Source organism: Carassius carassius, chromosome 3, assembly GCF_963082965.1.
Source record: "Carassius carassius chromosome 3, fCarCar2.1, whole genome shotgun sequence".
Lineage (NCBI taxonomy): Eukaryota > Metazoa > Chordata > Actinopteri > Cypriniformes > Cyprinidae > Carassius > Carassius carassius.
Window position 1 is genome coordinate 18,988,871 of NC_081757.1, and position 14,573 is coordinate 19,003,443.

General features: G+C 36.6%; 1 protein-coding gene across 1 annotated transcript in view; it reads left to right on the plus strand.

The window, feature by feature from the left end:
* Positions 1–14,573, plus strand: part of cep89 (centrosomal protein 89) — a 65,240-nt gene that overhangs the window by 22,932 nt on the left and 27,735 nt on the right. The window contains 5 exon segments of the mRNA XM_059532322.1: positions 709–824; positions 3,022–3,202; positions 3,793–3,960; positions 5,985–6,126; positions 7,030–7,119. Of these exon segments, the coding sequence (XP_059388305.1) occupies positions 709–824; positions 3,022–3,202; positions 3,793–3,960; positions 5,985–6,126; positions 7,030–7,119 (697 nt within the window).

The following is a 14,573-nucleotide window of genomic DNA, read 5'->3' on the forward strand; positions in this document are numbered from 1 at the left end:
GTCATGAAATAATTTGACATAATTGTCTGTTTTCTAAATATATGTTAGTGATCATATTGTAAACAATTCATCCATACTGTACATGTGTTTTTTTTTGACCCTATAATGTATAATCAAATTCATAATTCAATCTAGTGAAATGACAGATGTCTCTTTAGTTACTTATGCTGGACTTCTGCATTTAGTCTGCTTAAAATGTCTGCTTGTATTCAGATCTGCTCCTTTATTGAATCAACAACCGGTGGATAGAACTAAGCCCGCTCTACAATTTTCTTTTTGATAATCTGTTTTCTAATGTCTCCTTCAGGTTTTTATGGGCTTTTTTTAAAACCATGTTGCATTTCTGAGTTGCCATGGGAGCAGTGTTTGCATCAGCACGTCACACAGTAAAATTTCAGCTTGATACAAAAACTAATTTTGTGTCTATAAATGTGAATGTGAAGAACAGTCTTTTCTGCATTAATAAGAATGTCAATGTGAACACAAAAAAGAAAACTATTGCTTTACAGCACCACAGAGCTCCGTAAGAAATACGTTTTCCCTTTCTCTGAATTTCGGTCTTTGCATTACTTGCCAGCTGTTCAAAGTCAGCTTGTCTTCTTCATCAGTGAAAGAACTCTCATCCCTCTTGCCAGCCTCACTGTTCATTTAAACACTCACACAGGTGTGTGTGTGTGTGTGTGTGTGTGTGTGTGTGTGTGTGTGTAGGAGGCACCTGCAGGAGCAGGCTCGCCTGGTGCTGGAGGAGAATCAAGTATTGATAGAGCAGTTGGAATTACAGCATACCAAATCTAAGGAAGCCCACAGCAAACATACACAGGAGGGTATGTTACACACAGTCACACCTCATACCTCTTAATGCTCTTGTTTTTTTTTTTTTTTTTTTTGCTACTATGTATTTTATGAAAAGAAAAATATTGCTGTATCAATTTAAATATGAAAGCTCCTACCCCAACTTAAAGGGATACTCCACCCCAAAATGAAAATTGTCATTAATCACTTACCCCCATGTCGTTCCAAACCCATAAAAGCTTAGTTTGTCTTCAGAACACAATTTAAGATATTTTGGATGAAAACTGGGAGGTTTACTGCCAAGTAAGTTACACTGTCAAGGTCCAGAAAAGTATGAAAGACATTGTCAGAATAGTCCATCTGCCATCAGTGGTTCAACCGTAACGTTTTTGTTTTATTCGTGTACAAAAAGTATTCTCGTCGCTTCATAACATTACGGTTGAACCACTGATGGCATGTGGACTATTCTGACGATTTCTTTCATACTTTTCTGGACCTTGACAGTGTAACTTACTTGGCAGTCTATGGGACAGTCACAAAGCCTTCCCATTTTCTTCCAAAATATAATAGCTTTTACAGGTTTGGAATGACATGAGGGTAAGCGACAAAATTTTAATTTTGGGGTGGACTATCCCTTTAAAGGTCTTTTAAGCTTTTTGTGAGTTAATTCACCCTGAAATGTGTAAATTCATCAAACAATGCTGTTTGTTTGAGCTTTTTATCCAGCCCAGAAAAGCAACAATGTGTCAATCATTGGATTGTGTTTAGCGAGGAACTAAAGATCTGTTCACATCAAGAATGATAAGTATATATTTAATGTTGACACCAATAGACACTGACGTTTGCTGTCTACATAACTCAGTGAGCATTGGAAGTCAGATAGATTTTGATTGATTGTCATTTTCAATGGACCACTTAAAAGTATTTAAATTATGAATTAATATATTCAAATAGTACAACTCACTAATATTAAAATGCTAAAAAAGACACATTAAATCAAGATCATATATTGTTATGTATTCCAGAACATGCTATAATGATAAGAATCGCTTGAGATATTTAGGAGATCTCATCTTTCTTAAAGATGGTTAATCTTAAGATCCTGGGGCCGGATTCACGAAACATTCTTAAGAATAAAATTCTTCTTAACTGCCAATTTCTTCTTATTTTCTAACTTAAGAAAAAAGATAAGAATATTTTGTATTCCCCAAAAAAATCTTCTTAAGAATGTTCTTATCTTTTTTCTTAAGATTGTTCTTAAGACAAAACCTAAGAAGAATTCAAATTCTTGAAAAGAATCTTCTTAAAAATCATCATAAATAACTTCTTAAATTTAGGACAGCCCCAGACTTGTCTTAAATCCCAAACAGTAATAATTATTTAATGAATTTATTGGGTTATTTCAAATTAATTGTTATATTTAAGCATTACAACAACAGCTACATATAATACACAGGAGGACTAGGGATGTGCATGAGTTTTCTGAAGAGACAGCGATGACTGTTAATGTAAACATGATCGGTCATGTTTAGCCTGTGTGTGACGCTGCATTTTGCTGACTTCAAAGCTCATTAGCAACTCTAAAACGAGTCAGATAGGGAGCTTTAATTGAACGCGTTAATTTTAGTTTATAAATACATAATCTTTGGCAGTATTCAGCGCATATGAATGCGCAGGACGCATTTGCTGTAGAAGCGCGGACTGAAATACCGGAAGCGTTCACTCAGATGAGAGCACAAAAATGGCACAAAATGAATGAAACGTATCGCTGCAGCTTGAGACAGGCTATTTTAAAAGTAACTGTTCAAAAACAGGCCGCATTAAAAACGTGAAGCTGAGCTCCAGTCAAATTCGCGACAAAAATATACAATCTATGGTGCGTGCTTATGATTATTCATCTACAGGAAGCGCAAGGAGACAATAGTGAGTTTAGCAGCGCATCATGTATTCATTCAAATAACATCTATTTTCTTCTTAAGAAAAAAATTAAGATGTTCTTAAGAACACATTTGAGAACTTAAGAATTTTTCAAGAATTTCTCTTAAGAACATTCTTACGAACTTCGTGGAATTTATCTTAAGAAATTTCTTAATTTATTTCTTAAGAAACTTTTCGTGAATCCAGCCCCTGTCTTCCTAAACATGTACCATATCTTCTACCTGTACAGTATACTGCATGCTTACTATTCATATAGTTCTGAATATAAAACAGCTCTTTATTTGTGTGTAGTGTGTAAAGTGTCCAAACAGCTGATGTTGTTGGAGTCAGAGAAACAGGCTCTGGAGAAAGAGCTAGAGGTGGAGCGTAAAGAACACCATGCCCTGAAGAAAGAGTTTCAGAGAGTGCGCTTGGCCCTAGAACACTCTCTGAGCTTGGCTGAACACAACGCTGTGACTGACAAACTCAAAAGGTACCGAATGGAATAGTCTGAAAGACAGACGTTTGACAGAATAAAGAACAGACAGAAAAGCATCAAGGAAAGACATTCATTGCTATTGACGAGCTGTTGAAGTGTGAGAAAGAGTATTAAGGGAGGAAAGGTAGTGTGGAATATTTTACTTTAGTTACACCAGAATATACATTTTTTAAAAAAAAATGAATTTTTCTAGGATGTCTTATTGAGTACATCTGTGCTTTTTTTCCATTTATTCTATATTTTCATTTGTCATGTCACTCACACAGACAGTGTGAGTGAGATGGCAAATGAAAATATTGAATAAATGGAAAAAAAGCACAGATGTACTCATCACACACAAGGACACTAATTCATTCACACACACACACTCAAACATACAGACAGTTGACACTGCTTTAGACACACAACATGCACCTTTAACTGAACACAGTCTATTCCAAGATGGCACATCAGGCAGCTCAATATAAACAAAGATCACTGAAAGCATCTTGGAATATTGCTGTTTACTCGATTCGTAAAGGTGAATGCTTTAACCTTGAGTTTTTCTTTCTATACGTTTACCTTGTACCTTGTTTGAGTTTCAGACAGCTGCAGGATCATGAGAGGGTGAAGAACAGTGAGGTTGAAGAGCTGTTGGCTCGTGTGAGTTCGCTGGAGGCGGAGAGAAAGACTCTGCTGCTGGACAAAACCAACCTTAACACAGACATCAAGCACATGGAAACAGAGCTCCAGCTTTCACAGCAAGCTAACAGGTGTGTACATATAAGCAAATGTGAACACAAAAAATGCAAACATACAGAAGACACTTTTAATGTGCCGATGTCTTTCTTTTGTTTCTGTGTTTCTCACTCTCTCCCTGATGTGTATGTATGGGTTGAATGTTTATGGAAGTGAGGCACTTTTTGCAATGTTCTCAAAGCTTTGTATGCTGAGTTGGGGCCAGGCTGTTTATTCTGGCTAATGCAGGATGGATGGGTTAGCTCAGCTAACAATGATTTGATACCAAAGCTCTACATTTGAAATAAGACACTTTCTGGATCTTGTCAATCTGGGTGAAGAAACTGCTGAGGAAAATATAGTGAAACATGACTTTTAGCAGACACTATAAAGTGACAATATTGCAGTTTGATGCTTCTGACTGCAAGATCATGTTTAGCTGGAAGGAGGTGGATCAGGATAGTGATACGCCACAGAAGTGGAGACAGATTATTTTGGCCAGAAGGCTGCAGAAACAGAAGGAGGAGTGTAATAGCAGCCGCTGCGTGAGAGGAGAGATGAGAAAGAAACACTAAATCAAGAAAACAACCAATACCAGTTCCCTGATGCAGGGGAACTACTTGCTGACAGATTCAGGTCACTCAGACTTATTAAGGCTAGAATTAGAAATAAATTTAAATGGTAGACATTAATGATACACCTTGTAGGGGAAAGGATGTGAGCTTTTTTTAAAGACTGCATTTTTCTGATCAAGAGTACATTAAAACCTTAATGTTGTGAAATATGTTTTTAAAATGATAAAATAACTGGTTTCTCTTTTTAATATACTTTCAATTGTAATTTTATTTCTGTGATGGCAAAGCTGAATTTTCAGCAGCCATTTTTTTCAGTGTCACATGATCCAGTGTCACATGCTAATATATGCTGTGTGATAAACATTTCTTTTTATTATTGATGTTAAAAACGGTTGTGGTGTTTAATATTTTTGTGGAAACAGTGATAGATTTTTTCATGATTTTTTTTAATCAATAAAAAGGAAAAAAGCAGCATCTTGATGAGTTAGAAATCTTTGGTAACATTATAAATATTTTTACTGTCAATTTTGATGATTTTTTGTTGCAGTTCATCCAAAAATGAAAACTTTCATGTCGTTCCAAACATGTAAGACCTTCGTTCATCTTCGCAACACAATTAAGATATTTTCATGAAATCTGAGAGCTCTATGACCATCCATAGACAGCAAGGATATTACCACGATCAACGCACAGGAACGTAGCAAGAACATTGTTAAAATAGTCCATGTGACATCAGGGCTTCAACCGTAATTTTACGAAGCTACGAGAATACTTTTTGTGCATAAAGAAAACAATAATAAAATAATTTAATCAGCAATTGTTCTCCCTAAGTTACCATCTTCCGCCATCTTGGAGAGTACCCCAGAACGTAATTAACGTAGTTTACGTTCAGTAGAAAGCACGCAAATGCTATTGGACTATTTTACCGATGTCATTGCTACCTTTCTGGAAGTTGATTGTGTTAATACCCTTGTTGTCTGTGGAGGGTCAGAGAGCTCTCAGATTCCATAAAAAATATCTTCATTTGTGTTGCGAAGATGAACAAAGGTCTTACAGGTTTGGAATGACATGAGAGTGAGTAATTAATGACAGAATTTTTATCCCTTTAATGACAGCAGGTAAACTCCACAGGTTTGTACAAAACCTGATGATCCATGTTTCCCTATGTGAGCTGAGTATATTTAAGGAAGCAAGGAAAGCTGAATATTCATACAAAGGCATTCAAATGGTCAATTTCACAAATTTGCTTGCAGTAAATGCAGAATTTTACATATATCTCATCTTAATTAGTTGTCTGTTTCTGCCATATTTAAATGTTTCCAAATGCTAAAACTAGTAGTTAGATTTTCAGTGTGATTTCATACCATGTTTTCAGACCAGTATGTTCTATCATCAACTCACATAAATACTGACTTGTGTAAGATTTGAAATGTAGGCGAGGTTCTCATTCATGTCTTATCCTCTCACTGTCTCTCCCTCCTTAGGAAAACTCAGAAGCGTATAAGTGTCCTGAAGCAACAGCTTGAAGACTCATTAGAGAAAGAGCTCATCGCTCATCAGTATCTTGCCAACATTATCACACTTGCAGAAAGAACCACCCATGAAAGAGACCAGCTCATGCACATGGTAATTCAACAGAAACTCACAAGCATGATGTGCAAGCTGCCATCTGTTTGCATCTCTATAAGTCTTGATCTCTGGAGCTTTTTAGTTCTTTTTAGATCTGTGCTCTCTAGCAGCAGTTCATTCAAACAGAGAACGTCTACATCAGACAGTTTGGATAACATAAGATGGGTACAGAGGTTATAGTTGTGCTTTTTATTAATGTGCAGACTGGTAATGATTATCCCTGAAAACTAGTCCTACACCTGATCAAGTTTTTATTTTTTATTGAAACTATTAAGTAAATGAACGAATATTGGAATAATTAATGTTCTAGTTACCCATATGAAGGTACCTTATCATTGCACATAAAAAAGTGACTTAATAACAGTTTCTGTGACAGAATGAAGTCACTGGTAGCAGATCAGTTGACTCCTAATTACTGTTTTATGGAAGGTTCACACTCTTCCACATCATAAATGCACAAGTCCTCATACTTTATTTGAACTTACAAAGCATGCTTTAACTGGGGACACACCATATTCCCTGAATTCATCCGCCTTAAGAGTTTACATTCAAACCCTGCATCGAATCATTTCACTCAGCAGCTTTTGTGTTTGAGGCAGAGCCTTAAGTTCAGGGATTATGAAAGTTTCATACTCCTCTTTTTCCAAGCAGTGAGCCTCACTGTCGCTCGGGGAAATGTTTGTACTCAACAGAATGTTAGTACCCATGAGTCTTGTCAAACTTTTAAAGATATGCTCTGCTGCTCTTGCTTTACTGTTTTCCTACGTTTATCAAAGTAACTGGCAACTCTCTCTCTTTCCCGGCTCTTGTCCCTATATGGCTCTCCTCAATGTCCCTCTTTTCCTCAATCTGCCTCCCTGTAGTTGTGTAACCTTTCCTGTTCCCTTTCTTCATCTTCAGGCTTCAACTCTAGAGAAAGACAAACAGGGCATCCTCACACGCATCATAGAAAGCACTGTCAGCCTGGGAAAACTTCAAGAAAAAGTAAAGGTGAGGCCTGCAATTCACAAACTGCCAGGAAGTGAGTTGAAAGGCTTTGTTTCCTTACAATGAGCTTCAGAGCTTTGATTTGATTAATAGACCTGGAAAACTCATGGAAATTAAAATAAAATCTTTACCCTAATCGTAACTTAATGAGCATTTGTGTAATAAATGTACATTTACCTAGTTCTACCAAGCTCTAAAATATTTGATTGGTTAGAAATTAAGTAAAAATATGTAAGTAAAAATATATTTTTTAAATCCTTATCCAATATTGCCAATATTGCCTGAAAAGCCTTTGAATATTTTTGTGTGTAGTGGGGCTTTTGGTGTCAAAATGAGAAAGAATCACTGAATGAGAAGATTCACAAACACAAAGACACAAATCTAGTATGCTCACAGGTTACACGTCATTTTAAGGTGACGCAAAAAAGTACTGCGTAGTGTAAATTAAGCACACATACTACAGGGTTAAAGTTGGGGTTTGGTTTAGGTTTAGCTGCTTGTAATTCAAGTATCCACCATTGGCTATTATTTCTATAGTATATGTAATTTGTACTGTAACTACATCACCTTAAAAAAAAGTAAAAATACATCACCCTCTCACACAGCAACCTTGAGGTATGAAGAGCATGCTGAAGGTAGGAGATAGTATTGCATTGATTGCTTTGCTTTAAAATGTTAATGAACGATTCAACAAGACAGAGAGAGTCTAAAACACGTGCACAGACACACACACACACACACACACACACACACACACAATGCTGACATGCACACATACATGCCCTAATTAAATGACCTTGCCCATCTGACATATCCAATAAGAGGACAATCCAGACACACAAGCCCCTCACACTCAGCAGGTCTATAATTAACATTTCAAATGGAGGGTTATTTCAGTTGCAGAGTGAATGTTTCCCTCTCTCATTTAACTGCACTTCACTTCAGATGCTACCTGTGTTCATGTGGATTGACCTTTGTGTAATTGGACGGCACTGAATGAAAGTGTCAGTCTATATTTGTGATATTTCCCTTGAGTGAAATCTGCTTCCTGTTTTAATATCTACTGAAATGGACAAAACATACAGATAGTATCAATGGTGAATGAGCTATATGGAGGCCCAGAGGTAATCAACTTTTAATCAGCACTTTGTTTTTCAGATTTAGTAAAATTAGACACTGTAAAATATGAGCTGTACTGGTAGTAGGCAGAATAAGCAGAATAGCCAATATGTGTAATAAATATTCAGACAATGGTCAAAAGGATGTCCTTATAACTTTGTGAATGCATCTAATAAATCTATGTACTAGAATACTACTTTTAGTTCTGCTAACTTTTAGTTAAGCTGGTTCTGTCTGGGTGTTGCCATACAGTATGTTATGAAGGGAAGAATTTAGTACCAGAGTAAAGCTGTTTATGTATGCTGTTGATTTGAGACTTCTTATGAATATTCTGTAAAGTGTTTTTCACTTGCAGCAAGTGGCGCGGCACAACTAGATTGTTCCCATTGTAATGAACAAAGCTCTTTACACTAGGCATGCTATGCTGTGTTGTTGATTACAATGGGATTGTTATCGTTTTGTTGTGTTATGGTGCACTGTTCATTTTTAATGTAGACCCAGTGTAACTATAGTAGTTGAGAAGGAAACAGTGTGTGAGAGCATTCTAAACCAGAAAATGAATGTCTGTCTGTTGGTGCTGTGATTGTTTGTGGACTGTTTTATTAGTTTTAAAGTGACTGTGCAGACCACTGAGCTGTGATATTGCATGGATTAGTTTATTTTCTGTACCACCGGCTGGTCTCATCACAGACGAACAGATTGTCCTTAAATCTGTCCTGATGTACTCTCTTTTTTTCCCTCTCTTATTTTCATGTTTTCAATTTCTCCTGGTCTCTTTTCTTCAGATGTGTCTTCAGCTAAAGATTTAGCACATACACCAATATTCACTTCTCTTCCATTTTCTTTTGATTACCATCTGCTTTTTCCGGCTAAATCACTAAATGTGTTTTGTGAAGAAAAAGAAAAAAGTTGTATTTTAAATTATATTATCATCAATGCATTATTTGCACTGGTTAATTTAAATTTTCGCTGCTCACCTTCCTCCTTTAGCACATAGTATGTGTGAGAGAAGTGTGTTGTGAATGTTCTTTAGTCTCTCACACATAAGGGTATGTCACTGTATTTTAATGAGGAAAGGTATTGAATATCAAAGGCTTTCTCTCTCACGTGTATGGGTTAAGGAAAGCCTTTGCATTATCATTATATTGCAGAATCAGCTGATAATGCCTCAGAATGTAAAGATGAATAAGATGAATAGCTCAAATGTGCTCACGGCGTGCTAGTGATAAGATCATGTCAGCAGTGTGGTCATTTTTTTAAATGAACTTTTGCCTGGTTATTGGATTCATTGTTTTGAATTTCTGCATTTAATTTGAGGATACAAGTACAGAATGGCGTGTCCTTTGTGCTATAGTGTCAACAGTCACAGCAGCAACAGCCTACCCTGGTGTCCTAATTCCCATCTGGTAAGGAATTTTATTTCCTTATGCTCTTGGCATAATTGTAATAAAATGAAAGTAAAATACACCAATAACATGAAGACTGCATTTCTGATTAAACGTTGATAGGCATGCTCTAGCTCTCGCTCTGGTTGACGTGGGTGTGTGCTCTTTTGGGAGAAGTGCCCATACAAGGAATTATGCCTTTCATGATGTCATGAAGGGCCATGTTTGAAAAAAACTGTACAAAACATTCGAACCCAAGAGTGTGTTTGGCCCAGAAACTGTCATTGCATCCAAATCAAACTAAAGCCAACCAAACCAATTTTTTTTTTATCAAACGGACTGTGAAATTTAAATACAGTGAGCTCTAAAAGATTTTCAGAATTTTTACAACTTGTTTCAAATCTGTGTAACACAAAAAGAGTGGTTATAAGGATTTATAAGCTTTAAAAAGCACTAGAAATGGCTTAAATATGTCTAACGCTAATGCAGTAGCTACTTGACGGATGTAGTGAATCGTTCTTTTTAGTCAAGTGTTTTCAGTGAATCGTGTGATCTTCTTCTTAGAACTGTTCTGAAGGATTCATGCACAAATCCTGCGGTTCTTGAGTTCAACTCAATGATCTGCTCACAGCAGTTATCAGACCACTGGAGGGTGAGATTATCGGTGAATAACAAGATAAATCTGAATCCGGTTTCCCAGATGAATTCAGAAGAGTTATGCATGAGTCATGGACTACTTTTATGATGGAATTTTCATTTTTGGGGTGAATTGTCTCCTATGATTCTGTGTCGCAGTTCCTGCTTTCTTTGTTTCTTTTTTCTTCTTTATTTCCTCATGACATTTTCTGTACCTTTTTTCACACCTTTTCTTCTATTCCCCCTATTGTGATCTCTCCCTACTTTCCTCCCCCCTCCACCCCCTCTTTTTCTCTCTTATCTCTCCTCCACTCTCTCTGTCTGTCTCTCTCTCTTCATCCGTCTCCTGGTGGCTAATTAGAAAGAGCAGATGCTAGACTCACACAGAGAAAATACATGCACAAAATAATTAATCACTACCTCACAAAGAAGCACAAGATGGTCAAAGAAAGTGAGATCAAGCACGTAGAACACAAAACTTAAAAAAAAAAAAATCTAATTGTATACCAGACAAAAGCAGTATGTAAGCAAAGCAGAGCAGCAGCATAACGGCAACAGCAGCTGCTTTTGCACTGACAGTGTTGTAGATCAAATCAGAACTTTGAGTTTTTCTTTTAATTACAGCTGAAAATATTATTTATTTAGACTTAGACGAGGTCTGCAAGAAAACTAGCTATTTTGAGGATAAAGTGCACCCAGTTACAATAGATAGCATGTCTACAGTTCAGTATCCTTAAAAAATACACACACACACACACACACACAGCATAAGGTATACATGGTCATTCATATATTATCATGTGGTTGATAAGCAGCTCTGTATGGGCTGAGAAATATTTGCTTATTTATTTGCTATTGCATCAGTCCTGCATAGTTCTGATTTGCCACAAATGTCCTTCTAGAGTTTTCCTACATACATCTGATCAGATGGCTGAATAATAGATGAACTGTAGGTGAGTTATGGGTCACCATGAGCAGGCCATTCTGCAGATTTGTCCTTATTTTCTGCACCATTGTTTGGGGAAAATCTGTTAAATTCAGATGGATTTAAACATGGTTAATGTGATGGAGTGCAGCTGATGTCCCTTTACATCAGGGGTTCATAAATGTGTCAGTTAAACCCCAATGATGACCTAAAGTAATTATTTGAGATAACATTTATTTGTTTTTTTAAATAATAGTAATCCTTCAGAATCTTTGCTTGTTTACTATGAAATGTACTACTATTTTAACTTTTCAGCTCTTCCTACTTTTTTATTGCATTTATGGTGGCAAATATATTTATTTATAAAATATATATTCCACCTGGAATTAGCCTATTTCAGCAGCAGAAGGGCTTTTCTGTTTCCAGCATGTGAGCTCTGTTCTGTGAACACAGAAAAGTTCACATGCTTCCTTCATTCCATCCTGATGCAAGCTGTCTCTATAGTAACAGCATGAACACTGGAGATTGGCTGATTTGAGTCTTCATTGCTCCTCAGAGCTCTGACAGTATTTGTGCAAAGCTACAGGCTGTTTTTCATATGTATTGTATATATGTGTGTGCATGCCTGAGAACAGATGGAAGTAATCACTTCTTTTCTTGTCACTTCAAAAAGAATAAAATATGGCCCTTGTGAAATCAGACAGCAATTTAAACCTTTACAGTATACTGGAAATTGAAGCCTTATACCTAATCACAGAGAGGGAGAAAGAAGGGAAGAAGGAAAAAGAGAGAGAGGCTAAAAGAGGGCCAGTTGCAGGCATTGTGTTCTTTAGGGTTATTTTTGAGTCTCTCGCTCTCTCCTGTGCTCTCTCAGGCTGAAGTGATGTGATGGATTGCATGAGATGTGTGCGTGATCTTTTAAGAAAATAGAAGGGCTTCATGCATGGGCTGCAGAGAAGAAACGTGTTTGTGTGATAGTGTGTTCCAGCATATGAATGACTGTTAGAGTCATTTATATTTTGCTGATTCTGACTGCATCTTTTCAAGTGATATAATCCAGTGATAACATTATTCAAACGTAAAAAAATTTTTAAACAATAGGTAATTTAAATTATTAAATTATTTTATACAGTTTATTATACCATTCTAATGACTTTATAACATTAATCAAATTATATATATATATATATATATATATATATATATATATATATATTATTGTTATATTACATATTTAAAATATAACACATAAACACATTTTAACAAATTTCAAACCATATAAACCATAAAACCATGAAACATTTTTGATTTCCATTTTCCAGATGTGTCTTGTTGAATTTTTAAGGATATTTATTTTCACATATTTTTGTTTGTTTTCAAGGGTCCAAATAGTTTTGGGGTCCCAAATAATCATCAACACTTTTTATCCTATCAGCGACTGCCCTGGTGGTCAGTTATGAACTTATACAGCTTCTCAAAAGGCACCTCGTGAAGTTAGTTTGTAACAGAGTGACAAGCTCAATGAACCATATCACTCAGTTTCGCTGCTCCAAAATCTAAACACGTGCAATGATGCAAAACTCTTGCAAAGCCTGGAGTTCCTTTCCGAGCACGGTGAGAAACTGCGTCGGATGATTTGTCTTGAAATTATAGCAATTTGCAGAGCTTGTGATGTGAAAAAGCTTGATGGATTGAACCTGACATGTGGCTGGAGGAACATTGTCATACTTGTTGTCTGTCTGTATTGTCAAAGGGAGAATGTGTCTGACTCTCTTTGCAATTCACAGAGGCCCATGGTGACGTGTAGTCAGACAGTTTTACAGAAATTAGCCCAGATCTGTAGACGAATCCACATCCACACGTAAATTAGGCTGCTTAGTGTGGCTTAGCACACCTCCTTTTACAGCTTTAACACACGCACACGTTTTCACTGACAACCCTCACTCCATTGCTACTAATTAAGATTTCAGATTCAGATTTGATTGTACTAGAGGAGCAGTGTGACTAAGACCTCAGGCGCTGCTTGCATGTGTGCATATTGAGTGGGACAAATATAGCCATATCTACTAAGAAAAACCTCTGTTCAAGCAGATTCCAAAATATAAACATTTTTCAAGAAGAGACGAGAAAGGATTCATAAAGAGCAAGAACTTGTTAATTGGGTGGATGGTTGAATTAATGAGAGAGATCAGGGGGTGGGTGAAAAAGAAAATGGGGCAAAACTGTGAAACGGAGGGATGTGAAAGTTCCTACAAGAGAAAAGAATATTGTGTGTAAATAATTCAAAGGTTATTAAAATTCATGCGGCACATTTGCCTGAAACGGTAGAAAAAAATGATGTTGAATATTTGATTATGTGTATAAATACAGTCCTAAATGGAATTTTGTGACGATGAGGGCTGTTTTTAGATGACACGCTTAGCTGTCCTTCCCTGATTGTTGAATTATGTTTAGAGAATGTGGTGTGCGGTGATTAGGAGGTGGTCTGATGCTTGATTGCTCAGAAATGAGTTCTCATGACTGAGTTCAATTAAATTGTTGTTAAACCAACCATAGTTCGTGCAGATTTTCTTATTGTTTGCAATGTATTGCATAAGCATGTACATGTACAGATGCTGGAATTATTCAATGCCAGCAGAGAGCTTGGAAACAGTTCCAGTTTTGATTAAACACAAACCCAAGGTGCTGTTTATTGTTCTAGTATTGACTGACTAAGATGCTTGTGTCAAACTCTGTCTCTGGCTCAAGTTCAGAATGATGAATGGCTCTCATTGGATCTCAAGGTGAAGGCGCCTTAAAGAGCCTGCAGGGAGAAGAAACACAAGGATTGCAGAGCCACTGTGCTTGTTGGAGTCAAATGTTAACTTTAAATATATGGATTTTAGATAAAAGTTTAAGGTTAAGGTGAAGACTCAGAGCAAAGGTTATATCGAAACACCTATGGATAAGCAAAAAGAGCATGGATTTTGATGAGATTTTTCTCTCACTACATCACCTCAACTGTAGCTGTGAGATTCACAGTCATGCAGAAAATGGCACTCTCATCAAATGCTCCTAGCTGTAGGCCAAGTGACAATGAGTTTAGATAGCATCTTGCACTCATCTCGTGCAATAAAACATGTTTTCTCCCCTCCTTCCCTGCACTCTAGCACAGCCAATGTTATATGGACTGTTTGTGCTCTGTTATTGAATTCCAAGAGCGTTTTCATTGTGTCAGCTCAGTCAGGAAGTATAGAAGACCATTTCATTCGACTACATCAGATCTCAGTGGGACATCATTCTGATGTCAGTGTGACAGAATGAAAAACTGTAGTGTGTAGTATGACAATGGTTACAGTTATGATTTCCATACATGGACAGAACAACAACATGGGTCAAATCTCTTTATTTAA